This window comes from Paroedura picta, chromosome 9 (assembly GCF_049243985.1).
Source record: "Paroedura picta isolate Pp20150507F chromosome 9, Ppicta_v3.0, whole genome shotgun sequence".
In the NCBI taxonomy this organism is placed as follows: domain Eukaryota; kingdom Metazoa; phylum Chordata; class Lepidosauria; order Squamata; family Gekkonidae; genus Paroedura; species Paroedura picta.
The window spans coordinates 78,250,384-78,263,452 of NC_135377.1; the positions used below are offsets into that span (position 1 = coordinate 78,250,384).

At 47.0% G+C, this 13,069-nt stretch overlaps 2 protein-coding genes across 6 annotated transcripts in view; one reads left to right on the forward strand and one right to left on the reverse strand.

Moving 5' to 3' along the window:
* The window catches only part of LOC143845193 (uncharacterized), an 86,265-nt gene extending 84,458 nt beyond the window's left edge, over positions 1-1,807 (forward strand). The window contains exon 6 of the mRNA XM_077353391.1: positions 1,015-1,807. Coding sequence (XP_077209506.1) covers positions 1,015-1,064 — 50 coding nt within the window. The 3' untranslated portion in view covers positions 1,065-1,807. The remainder of the gene's footprint in view (positions 1-1,014) is intronic.
* Positions 1-13,069, reverse strand: part of CDH18 (cadherin 18) — a 902,365-nt gene that overhangs the window by 713,600 nt on the left and 175,696 nt on the right. For all 5 annotated transcript variants that reach the window (XM_077353383.1, XM_077353381.1, XM_077353388.1 and 2 more), the window contains exon 2: positions 6,539-6,614. The gene's annotated coding sequence lies outside the window, so the exon portion shown is untranslated. The remainder of the gene's footprint in view (positions 1-6,538; positions 6,615-13,069) is intronic.

Here is a 13,069-nt window from a genome sequence, read left to right on the forward strand (position 1 = left end):
TAAGGGGGTCCTGACAATCCAGGTACATAGATGACTAAGCTAGCCTGGCATGATCTTCCACGCCCTGGCCTCAACCAAAGACCTGGCGGAAGTGCACCATCTTGCAGGCCCTGGCGGAACTGTAAAAGCTCCTGCAGAGCCATCAGCTCTTCTGGGAGCTCATTCCACCAGGTCATGGCCAGGACTGAAAAGTTCATGGCCCTGGTCGAGGCCAGGTGAACCTCCCAAGGAACAGGCACCACTAACAGATTTGTACATGCAAAGAGCAAAGCCCTTTGGGGGGCATAAGGTGACAGGCAGTTCTTCAGATATGAACTTCAGACACGAAGGGCCTTAAAGGTAAGAAACAAGACCTTGAACTTGATCTGGGCCACAACTGGCGACCAATGCAGCTGTCTCAGTACAGGATGGATATGGGCCCTCCAAGGTGTTCCGGTGAGGACCCTAGCAGCTGCATTTTGCACCAGCTGCAATTTCCAGGTCAAGGGAATTATAGAAGTCAATTCTGGAGGTGATCATTGTATGGATCACCGTGGCCAGGTGTTTTGGGGGCAGATAGGTCACTAGTAGAGTTGGAAGGGACCTCCGTAGAAAGGGAGGCGTCAAGGATCACTGCCAGATTCCGGGCACAAGGCACAATGTTAAGTTGCACCCTAGCCAGGACGGGTAAGTGTGCTTCCTGGCCCACCCCCTTCTTTCCTAGCCACAGGACGTCCATCTTGGAGGGGTTGAGTTTCATGCAACTCTGCTCAAGCCACCCAGCTACAGCTTCCAAATATCTGGCAAATGGTTCCAGAAGGGAGTCTGGGTGGCCGTCCTTGAGGAGCCCGTCCATCTGCATACTGATGACAAAGCAGCCCAAAACACCGTACCAACTGAGCCAGAGGGCGCATAAAGATGTTTAAAAGTGTGGGGGAAAGGATTGCTTCCTGTGGGACTCCACAAGGGAGCTGAAAGGGGGGTGGGGGGTGACAACTCTTCCCCCGACACAACCCTCTGTATCTCGTTCTGCAGGAAGGAGAGCTGCCACTAGATGGCTGTCCCATGTATCCCTATCCCGGTGAGGCAGTGGGCCAAGAGCTGGTGGTTGACCATGTCAAACGCGGCGGAGAAGTCTAACATCACAAGAACGGCTGAGCTGCCTCTATCAAGCTGACGCCGGAGGTCATCTGTCAGGGCGACCAGCGCCGTCTCCACCCCATGGAAGCCAGACAGGGATGAGGCAAGTGCCAAGGTTTCCTCAAAAAATGCCAGGAGCTGGTTCACGGAACCCCCCCCCCAAAAAAAAAGAGAGGGGGGGACCAATGCAAGGAAGGGGGGGACCAATTCAAGAAGACAAACTAGAGCAAGGACCTTTAGTGGAAAAGCCCCTGGAGATGAAGAGGCCATTTCACCCGATTTCTCCAGTGTGGAAATGGGAATATGGTTCTGTTGAGCAGCACTATAGATCCAGCCACCATACAAACATGGTCCACATGGGGAACTGGGTTCTCCTGAGTATAGAAGCTGAGGTTCGGACTGGCCCCTATGGATGGGCCTTCCAATAACCAGCATATAAGGAATAAAAATGAATTCTCCTCCTTGCTCCTTTCTCCTCAAAGTAGACAGTTTTGTCTCCCTGACTCATACCATAATTGCTGTTGTGACAGATTGCAGAGGAAATCTGAAAAGCTGGGCCCCCTGGGGAAACGCGGGCATACAAAGGGAATCGGGTTTATTTATTAAGAAATATAAATAAAAGGGAACAGTTAGTTCCAAAATGAAGCCAGGGAATTACTATCTGTTTGGTGGTATCAGAACGAACTGACGTGAGCATTATGCCCAGGACAATACTTTGCTCAGGATAAGGAGAATCGCGGGGATGCTTAGAAGTTCTGCGCAAGTTCTGACTGAAGGTATTTCATGCAGCCAAGAGAACTGAAAGGTCAAACTTCATCCGCTTCACACTCACTCATTTATAAATCGTAGTTCCAGTTGCAATTAAAGAGGTCACTTGTTCAGCTCAGACATAACATGGAACCAAGGCTTCTTTAACGTACGGTTAGGTGAAGCTGAGAGTCAGCTCGCAGATATCAACTGATTCTAATTTCCCTTGACAAAACCTAGTTGCACATCTTTCCTTCTGTCCTTAAAAGACATGGTTGCTTTCCCAGCCTGCATTGCAACTGATATTTGCTGGACTACTCAGACAACGGGGCCATAAACTTACACCCTCCTTCCCAGTGAACCTGTATCTGGTTCTCAGTTACCCTTTCTTTGTGCCCACTGGAAGACACCCTGAATCACGTGCCCAATAAGAACATCATGAATAGGACAGGAGTTCAGGCCCAACTTTTACTACCATGATGTGGCTGCAAACATTACTGAGATCTGAACATGTTAAGGTCTTTTTTCGTTATGTGAAGGAGGAGCTTAGCTCTTTGGGTGCAGAAGGGCCAGCTGGCTGAGACCCCAAAGCCACAGATTAGGGAAGGAGGTTATTTCCGAATGGAAAAACTCCACTGCTCTTGGATCAGCGACACAGTTGTGAGATGTTGAGTCCTGGGAAGTGTTAATCTTGCCCTAGAGCAGTGGTCCCCAACCTTTATGAGGCTGGGGACCGGCAGGGCATCGGGCCGCGCCTGCAGGGACCGGGCTACGCCCACGGACCAGGCCACGCCCACCCACGGGCCACGCCTGCTGATCGGGCCGCACTCGCGGGCCACGCCCGCGGATCGGGCCGCGCGGGTCCGGCCCGCACGGGCGAGGCCCGGCCCTGATTCCCTCTCCCCGCCCTCCTGCAGTAAGAAGCTTCCCGGGCCGCAAGCTTGCAGCCTGGGAAGTTTTTTACTGCGGGGAGGGGGGGCAGGGAGAGGGAGCCTCGGCCCGGCGCCACGGCCTTTGCGGCCCGGCACCAGGCCGCAGCCCGCAGGTTGGGGACCACTGCCCTAGAGAACTAAAACCTGATCCCTCCCTTCCTTTGCGTCTGCTAGAATCATAGAGTTTAAGGTTACAATTCTAGGCACTGTTGTTACATGGGACTAAACCCCAAGTCTTCAGTGCAATTCACTTCAAGTAAACACACATAGGTTCAGATCACATGAATTTAACAACATGGGTAGAGCCTACCCATCTGTCGACTGCAGGTCTACTGCACTACCTAAATGGAAATGTATGTTCCGTTTCTCAAATGTCATTACTCATTGCACAGCTAGAAACATTGCTCAGTCAACTGACAAGCGGGAGAACTCTCTAGCTGCCTGTCTTCTAATTTTCATGAGCCTCCAGTACCCTACGCACATTCACTGGAGAGCAAATCCCAAATCCTGAAATCTCAATTTTTCTATGTCTCATACCTGACTGTATGACAGATCCCTTGGTTCAAAACTGCTCGTTTATTGGTCCAAGACACATGCCAAATAAGTCTGCTCAGACGACACTGTTACATCTTTTGTCATCAAAGTTAATAACAACGGCTTCAGTACTGGCTTCCATTAGTAGAATATGTCATTACGATGTGTAAATATACATAATCGAAAGGCGCCAGTTCATTGACTTGCACACGGCTTTCTCCCTCCACAGTCAAATATGTCCTCTGCCAAAGGGTCCTGGCACATTTGTAGGGTCCAAACAAAGTTGGGTCCAACAGGAACTCTGGATTTGGATTTGCAACAGATCATATAAAACAATCCTTGGGTTTCATTTGCTTAACTTTAAATGTCACTTTAAACTACTGTCCCTCTTTTGTGTTGGGCTAATGGTAGAATTGTACATACCAGGCCACACTCCCCTCCATGGTAGGGTTGCAAAGAACCCAGGGATCAAATGTCCTGCACCTTTAAGAGCAGCTTAGCCCATGGAAATGGGCGCTGGTCTGGAAGTCTGCCATGGCAGGGAGGTCAGCAACATCCCATGGCACCTCCATGTTAAAGGAAAAGGCTGCCTTTTTTGGCAGCCTTTGGGACTGAAGCAATGTTGTGTCGAAGCATTTCTGAGCCCAACGTCTATGGGCTAAAAAAAATTAAAGTGACTTAACATTACCAATAATTGACAGGATGGTTCATAACCCATAACATTTTCACAGTCCAAAGATGGGTTACTAGGAGTCCTTTCTTAGTAGGGTTGCCAACCTTCAGGTGATGGCTGGAGGACTCCTGGGATTACAACTGATCTGCAGGCAACAGAGATGAGTTTACCCAGAGAGGAGGGCTGCTTTGGAAGGTGTACCCCAGTCAAGCCCCTCTCCTCCCCAAACCTGCCCTACTCAGGCTCCACCCCCGAAACCTCCAGGTATTTCTGAGTCCAGAGCTGGCAATCCTACTTATTAGGAAGCAGAACCCACAAGGCCTCTCAGTGCGTTATAAGCATACCCAGGAGCAGCCGGCATGAAGGTATCAACATACATCGACAAGGGGCTTGTATTTGGATTGCTGACAACTGATCACCTCTATTATTTCTGTTTCTGGAAAGTATCTCTAAGAAGTCCTTTAGTCTTTCTCAACCTTTGCCTGGCACGTACTTGTTATCCTAGCATCTTACCGACCCCTCCAATATCACTTGCCTTAAATAATTCATTTTCTTTTCTGAAGAGCCATCTCTGGTTCTGTACTGAACTACGGTTGATCTTAGAGCAGTGGTTCTCAACCTCCCTAATGCAGCGACCCAAAGGCAGTTGCCACATTAGGAATGCATCAGGAAGGCAGGCGGCTGCGGTGGCCTCGTCAGCGACCCTGGGAAAAGAGTCGATTGAGAAACGCTCTAGAGCAGGGGTAGTCCAACTGCGACCCTCCAGATGTCCATGGACTACAATTCCCAGGAGCCCCCTGCCAGCGAATGCTGGCAGGGGCTCCTGGGAATTGTAGTCCATGGACATCTGGAGGGCCGCAATTGGACTACCCCTGCTCTAGAGCCACAGCTTGCAAATTCCTTGTGGTTAGTTTAATGGCCCACTTTCACATACCTGGTTAACTATGGTTAGTTAAATGAAGCCACTAAGAAGAGGAGAAGAAGAGCTGGTCTTAACAGCCTGCTTCTCACTCCCTGGGGAAGTCCCAAAGCAGCTGCAAACACCTTCCCCTTCCTTTCCCCACAACAGACAAGCCAAATTAAATCAAGTAATTAAACCAAGCCAGTTGCCATTTTTTCTTATGCTGTTTCTCTCCTTCCCCTGTCTAGATCTAATTTTAAGGAAGAACAGATCCGATACCTTTCTTGCTCTATACGTGCTCTTTCCTGCATTCCACTCCTCTTGAATTGCCACTTAGCGACAAGAATTTCTAAATTTAGTTCCTCCATTGATCCATGAGTAGTCTGACATAGTTTTCACTTTCTTCAATTTACTGGTATCTTCCCTCCGTGCGCACACACATTTTCAGTACACTGACAGAATGATGCCAAAAAAATGACACTGATATGTTTCTGTGTGTGACTTTTAATATTCTTTTTGTGTGGTGTCTTACTCATGTACACATATCGGTAAAACACCACAGAAAAATAAACTTGATACAGTTGTGCACATATTGACATGAAAATTAGGTTCCTTTCAGAAAACAATGTATCAAAATGCTCCCACTTGTATAGTCATATCATACGGTGACCAGGCGGAAGCCTTTAGCGGGACAGTCCCGCCTTTCTATGGAAAGTCCCGTGTCCCGGGGGACTCTCCAGAAGTCCCGCTGTCCCAGGGGAAAGGCAGGGCTCCATGCCAGCCAACTCACCCGGTGTGGCATGGCTGGCCGAGAGGAAGCAGGAAAGAGGGAAGCCAGCCATGACGTTCCGGGGAAGCGGTTCGGGTGGCAGCGGGAGAGGCGTCACTTCCTGCGGCTCAGCAAGCGCGCCTTCCGTGTCTCTGACACAGGGGGTGCGCTTGCTGGGCTGTGAGGAAGTGGCTCGGACGGGAGGGGGCTGGGGGGAGGGGGTGGGGGGCCTACCGCGTTGGCGGCAGCAACGGTGGCCCATCCCGCCTTTCAATTGCTGGATTCTGGTCACCTTAATCAAGCGTTTCTCCCCTCTTGCTGTGTTGAATGATCATATTAATCATGTCCCTCAGTCATATAGAAAGGTCAGAGAAATAAATGGACAGAAGAAATTGGTAGCCTCAGAAGGCCAAAGCTGGAACAACAGGAGGCATTGGGAAGAATTCCTCTTGCCTTTGACATTTCCCATCCTTTCTTTGTCTCTGGATTAAATGTTCTTGGGACCTAAACCAAAAATCTGGATTAGAGTTGTCAGCTCTGAATTGGGAAAGACCTGGAGCTTGGGGGGTAGGGCTGAACCTTGAATTGGGTAGAAAAGGGACCTGGCGTTTCCCCTCCAAAGCAGCCACTTTGGATCCCTGTCACATGGAGTCTACTGTAATGCCAGGAAATCTCCAGGCCCCACCTGGAGTTTGGCAGCCTACTTTGATGAAGGAACATCTCCTGACATTAATGTTTGATAAAGATGCATCTGAGACACAGCCGTGCAAGTGGTTTACTAAGTACTGTTAACATTACATTGCTGACAATATATCAAACGTTATGGACAAAAATCCAAGACATTAAAAAAATTACACAAGTACCTTTCTGGCAGCATCCAGGTCACTGCTTGTAATGGTTGGTCATTCCAGGTTTGGCAGCTTTATTGAAGAAGATGACCTTTGTTAAAACAGAAAACAAGTCTGCTTTCAATATATTGGTAATGCAATGAACATTTATTTACATGGTATCTTTCATTCATTTCTATTTATGTTCCATTTTCAGTTGGTCAGACCATGTGTCGGCTAGCAAAATTCATTAAAAAGTACAGTGTCTGCTAAAATAAAATTATGCCGTACTGAAATAAACATAGTATTGAGTAGCACCAAGATCAAACAGGCAACAGGATCCGTCTGATCCAACATATCTGAGAAATCAACAAAAATAACTGACACCATCATCAGTTTACAAACAGAAATACACATCTCAAGAATAAGCAGCGTTTGTTGGCTAAGTAACATAACCACATTAAACATGCCCCAAATATGCTATAAGTTGAGTTGAGTGTGGAATTTTGGCGGGGGTTTAAGTGTTAACAAATTGGAAAACCAACCAAACAACCAACCAACCAATAGGTGTTGGCTTCCGAAGTGCCAAGAGCAGTCCTGGACCCTTCTGCGTTCTCATTTGTATTGCTTAAACAGCAGGTTTTTATGCTGGACCAGCAGCAATGTAACATTGAATCAACCACTGGAAAGATGGAAATGCAAACAGAAAAGAGGGGAAAGCACAAACCTATTTACTTATTTGAATGTACAGAATGTATGGAGAAAAGGAGGCTGAGAGGGGACATGATAGCCCTCTTTAAGTATTTGAAAGCTTGTCACTTGGAGGAGGGCAGGATGCTGTTCCCGTTGGCTGCAGAGGAGAGGACACGCAGTAATGGGTTTAAACTACAAGTACAACGATATAGGCTAGATATCAGGAAAAACATTTTCACAGTCAGAGCAGTTCAGCAGTGGAATAGGCTGCCTAAGGAGGTGGTGAACTCCCCCTTACTGGCAGTCTTCAAGCAAAGGTTGGATCCACACTTTTCTTGGATGCTTTAGGATGCTTTGGGCTGATCCTGCGTTGAGCAGGGGGTTGGACTAGATGGCCTGTATGGCCCCTTCCAACTCTGTGATTCTGTGATTCTATGACTCTCTGCTGGAGTGGACTCAGGGTAGTGAATAACATATAACACAATTAAAATCACAGTTAAAACCATTCCAAAATCAATTATAAAAATTCCACCCAGAACCCTGTGTAGCGTGCGATATGGGGGAGAGGCCAATTCCATGCTGGGAAGCACAAGCCCCCTGATTAGAACTCCTTTAGAGCTTCCTGATTAGAAGGAAAAGAGTAATTTTTAATACCCTGCTTTTTCACTACCTGAAGGAGACTCAAAGGGGCTTCTAATCGCCTTCCCTTCCTTTCCTCACAACAGACACCCTGTGGGGTAGGTGGGGCTGAGAGAGCTCTGAGAGAACTGTGACTTTCCCCAGGTCACCCAGCTGACTTCATGTGGAGGAGGAGTGGGGAATCAAGCCCGGTTCTGCAGATGAGAGTCTCGCCACAGTTAACCATGACACCACGCTGGCTCTCAGGCAGCCTTCAAACAGCTTGCATTTTTTACCTTTTCCTCTTTTGAGCCTCTTAGATGCACCTGGTCTGCCTGTTGTCCTCACGCCCATGAGCCAGTTGTACCACCCATGGCCTAGCTTAGCTTCAGCACTTTAAACATTACCCTGGCATTTAGCAAAGGCACAGTGTGGTGTAGTGGAAAAAAGGGGTAGCTTCTAATCTGGCAAGCCAGATTTGATTCCCTACTCCTCCACATGCAGCTAGCTGGGTAATCTTGAGCCAGTCACAGTGCTGTTACAGTTGTTCTCCCAGAGTCATCCTGTCAGAGCTCTCTCAGCCCCACTTACCACTGCACCTCATCTGCCTGGGTTTGGGTAGTGTGAGCCTTTTGTTTGTTTGTTTATTTAAGAACCTGGTATTGCGTGCCAACTGTGCAGTGCGGCAGAGACGTCTCGGTGTTTTTTTTGTCCCTTCTGGGACACTGAACCCAGGCAAAGGTGAGGAGGAGCCAAGATGGCCTGAATCTTCCCTTCTGGACAGCCCTGGCTGGATATAGGCCCTGTTGATGCCCAGCGCAAAAAAGGGAATGCAGATTTATCTGGCAAATGAGGGCCTGATTTGGGCCAGATCTGGGATGACCCTGGGCCAGTCCCAACAACATGTGGGACCTGGAATTTTCCCATGACCTAACGAATGGTAAATCAGGCCACATTCCAGCTGGGGAAAGGGTCAGGCAAGGCACCGTGAGACTACTTTGGGCAGTGAAAAGCAGGGTATTAAAACCAACTCTTCTTCTTCTTCTACTACGATGTGAGAAGAGCTCCTTTGCCTGCTAAAACTTCACCTATTCACACAAAGAGGAAGTCTTTTGGAAGTCCCCTTTGCTTTGCTTTGCTTGGCATCTATTTTGAATACCAGAAAAGGGGGGGCTGGATTATGTTATCATAATTCATTAGATCATGAGTTAAAATGAACCTTCTGGGTGAAATGTTTAATATTATTGTTTTATATGAAATTTTGAAATAGATTAGGACTCCTTTTGAGCACTTTGGGTACAGAGAAATTGCCATTACGTACTTCCTCGTCAGAAAACCATTAGAGGCAAAAAGCAAAAATATTTTAATAATAATATATTCCTATAAGATACAAAATCTAAATATATCTAAACTCTTTTTCAATTAAGCACTTCACAAATGGAGAAAAAAATCTCCTAAAAATTGAATGCAAAATTCAAGTCAAAATAGCATCTACACCATAAAATTTGGCAGAAAATACAATATGAACAACATTTCCTCAAGTGACTTCTCAGATAGCATGCTGCAGGTAACACGTGAGCATGTTTATAGGAAAGCACACGTATTCCTGACAGAGGCACTTGGGGAAATTTTGTTTATATACTGTTTTGTGTCTAATAGGAATATATTATTAAACTTATTTTTGCTTTTTGCCTCCAATGGTTATTTGACTAAGTTTTCATCTCCAGCATTTGGCGATCTTATCTGTTATGTACTTCATTGTTTATTTATATATTTATTTGATTTCTATACCGCCCTTCCATATGGCTCAGGGCGGTTTGCATACAACATCACAGGGGGATACATGGAATGATTCAACATACAACATAAACACAACAACAACAATCCAACCGTGGTTCTAAACAACACAACGTCAGTGATCCCAACAACAACAATATAAGAATAGAAACTTAGCTAAAACCCCTAGAGAGGTCAGACTGGTCCAGGCCATGGAGGGGGTGTCTGAGGGGGGCCTGTGGTCAGTCTCAGCCGAATGCCTGGCGGAAGAGCTCCCTCTTGCAGGCCTTGTGGAACTGTGGGAGTTCGGACAGAGCCCTGATCTCTTCAGGGAGCTCGTTCCACCAGGTGGGGGCCAGGACCGAAAAAGCTCTGGCCCTCGTTGAGGACCGACGTGCTTGTTTGGGGCCAGGGATCCGCAGCCAGTTGGCGGGGGCGGAGCGTCACCCTCAACAGAACATTCCTTTTGGGGGCCTGTGCAGTAGTCTTATGACATCATAACATGGTGAGGAAACAGTCTGGCGATCTCATGGAAAACAGCAGGGCTACTGCTGCTTCCAAGGGCCCCTGCTCCTCCTGAGTAGCCAACTGCGAAAATGGCTGGTGATCCTCAAACTGGCTGGATCATTTCCATAATGATGAAGCATACTAGATGAGCTGTCATATACTTTGTCAGCAACAAAGCCTCCTATGTTTGCTTATGCAGTGATGTTATAAAATCACAACACTGTCAAAAAGAAAACACACTGGGAGTGATAGGGGAAGAGAAGGGGTGGGAATGAAGAAACAACACAAGCGCCCAACATTAAACCCTACCCACCAAGGAAGGAAGGAAGGAAGGAAGGAAGGAAGCCTAAGGGATGGGTAATTGCCTGGAGAAAGCTACCGTATATACTCAAATATAAGCCGACCTACATATAAGCCAAGGCCCTTAATTTTACCACAAAATCTAGGCAAACATATTGACTTGCATATAAGCCGAGGGTGGGACATGCAGCAGGGTACTGGTAAATTTACAAGGTGGCCTAAGCACTTAATCCATGCTCCATCATCACAGGCTCTCCTATCCAGCCTCCCCCCCCCCAACTAATACAGAAAAGTCAAGAGGATTAAGAGCTGCTGGTTTTTGTACCCTGCTTTTCACTAACCAAAGGAGTCTCAAAGTGGCTTACAAATGCCTTCCCTTCCTCTCTTGATGCCAGACACCCTGAGAGAGCACTGACAGAACTGCTCTGTGAGAACAGGTCTGGCAGGAGAACCAAACAGTGCCCCCCAGGCCAGCAAACCAGGGCAGAACAATAGTACCCAAAGTTGGCAACCTACTACAACAAGTACAACAGCTACCAAATTTGGAGAATGGACTACTCTAACTACAGCTACAGTGCCCCCCCCCAAACAAAATACTGAAAGAAAGAACTGTAAAACTGAAAGAAAGAACTATACAAATCAACTTTTAAAAGAAACACAAGCCCAAGAAGAAAAGGCAAACAATGCTGCCCGTCAGTTAAAAACGCTAGGAGAAAGAATCAGTAGATCTCAAAGCAACCCCAAAACCCACCCCACCCCACCCCACCCACAGAAAACATAAGAATAGTTAGGAAGAAGTGATTAAGAAGAGGAACAAGACGAGTGGAGGCAAGGGGGGAAATGGATCATAGTCCCTCAGTCAAACCGTCCATGTCTTGAAAGCTGCCAGAGCAAGCTCAGCTTTTGCAAAAGGCAATGCCACAATTGGCTGGCTGGGAGCAGGCTTTTATTTCAATTACCGTATATACCCGTATATAACCTGAGGAGGGCTCTTTTAGGGTTAAAAACTGTGCTGAAAAACTCGGCTTGTACACGGGTATATATGGTACATTAAATCTTGCAGCCTATTTTGTACCAACACTATAATGTTGCTCTATTACAGCCCTTCTCAACTTTTTTTCAGCTGAGAAACCCCTGACACATTTCTCAGGCTTTGAGAACCTCCAGAAATGGCACAATCCTGTAGAACATGGTTGGGAAGCATAGGTATGTACATGCCCACCTGGGGCCCCACCCCCTCCTGGCCCACCATTGGCCATTTAGGGAGAGGGGCCATGACAATGACTAAATGTGGTCATATCACCCAATAAATGTGGTCAACACTTTTAAAAAATATATTAAAAATTAATTAACTCCCACCCATTCAGGAAACTCTTCAAGGGTTGTCAAGAAAACCCAGGGCTTCATGAAACCCTGGTTGAGAATCCTTGCTCTATTATAATTAGAAAATATGTGTGGTGAGGCAATCAACATTATGCTTTAACAATTAATGGACTGATCAGGGGATAACCAGGGAGGGGGGTGCAGGTGGGCAGTAGGTGGGGTGAAAGCCTGACACTGGCAACACAAAATGGTGGCATTTGAATTTGGGAGTTCCTTACTGGAAAGCTGCAAATTATGATCCAAAGTGAAAAATACATCTCTGTATAAGAGGATGCAGAAAGCACAGAACAAGGGGGCAGAAAATTAATTTGTACTCCTGGTGGTGTGTGTGTGCAAAACTTTCCATGGGAAGTTTTGCATTTTTCAGTTCTTTAAGAATGCCAAAATGGAGGTTTGCTCTTGTGGAGAAATGGTCCCAGTGGTTACTAGAAGTGACCTCAGCATGCCAGGCCTCCCCTCCAATGCCTGCAGAGCAGCAACCCTCCGACTCAAAGAGAATTTCAGAAAACTCTCTTTGAGGCTTGCCTGCAAAGTCTAATTCATACATTATTAACTAGAGAGAACACAGAAATAAAATATTTTATGACTTTGTGTGTGTGTGAGGAGAATGCTATTTCCAGAAGGTTTCTGACGGGAACTCTAAATGTTGGTAACAGGTTGGACTTGCCAAACAAGAGGGTAAGAACCAGTGTTGTGTAATTCTTCATATTGATGAAAGGGCTTCACATACATTACCTCTGTGAAAACTGGGCTATCAAACCCCTGGTTGATCAGGTCAGGCAAGATGTGCTCAGCTTGGTGAGTCACACTTTTCAACCACAGTTAGCTGGCTTGTAGTTCACCGTTGTCTATGTGCATACAAGTGGTTTAATTAACGAAGAAGTGTTCGGGACATATCAGATGCATTCTGGGCAACTTATAAATGCAGTGGCTGAAGGGATTGCAGAGTATCCAGCAGGGGGCAAACAGAATCTTGCTTCAGGGTCCCTGATTGCCTCTAGATACCCCTACTGCAGGGGAGGGCAACCTGCGGCCCTCCAGATGTCCATGGACTACAATTTCCATGAGCCCCTGCCAGAAAATGCTGGGGCAAATGCTGGCAGGGGCTCATGGGACTTGTAGTCCATGGATATCTGGAGGGCCACAGTTTGCCCACCCATGCCCTACTGCCTATTCTTGACATAGGGTGATAAAATTGTTGTGACTGGTGGCATTTATCCTCATCCTAAAGCAAGCTCCTTGAAGTGGAGAGAGCACCGTGGCACCCCCTGACTCCTTTCCTGGTGCCTG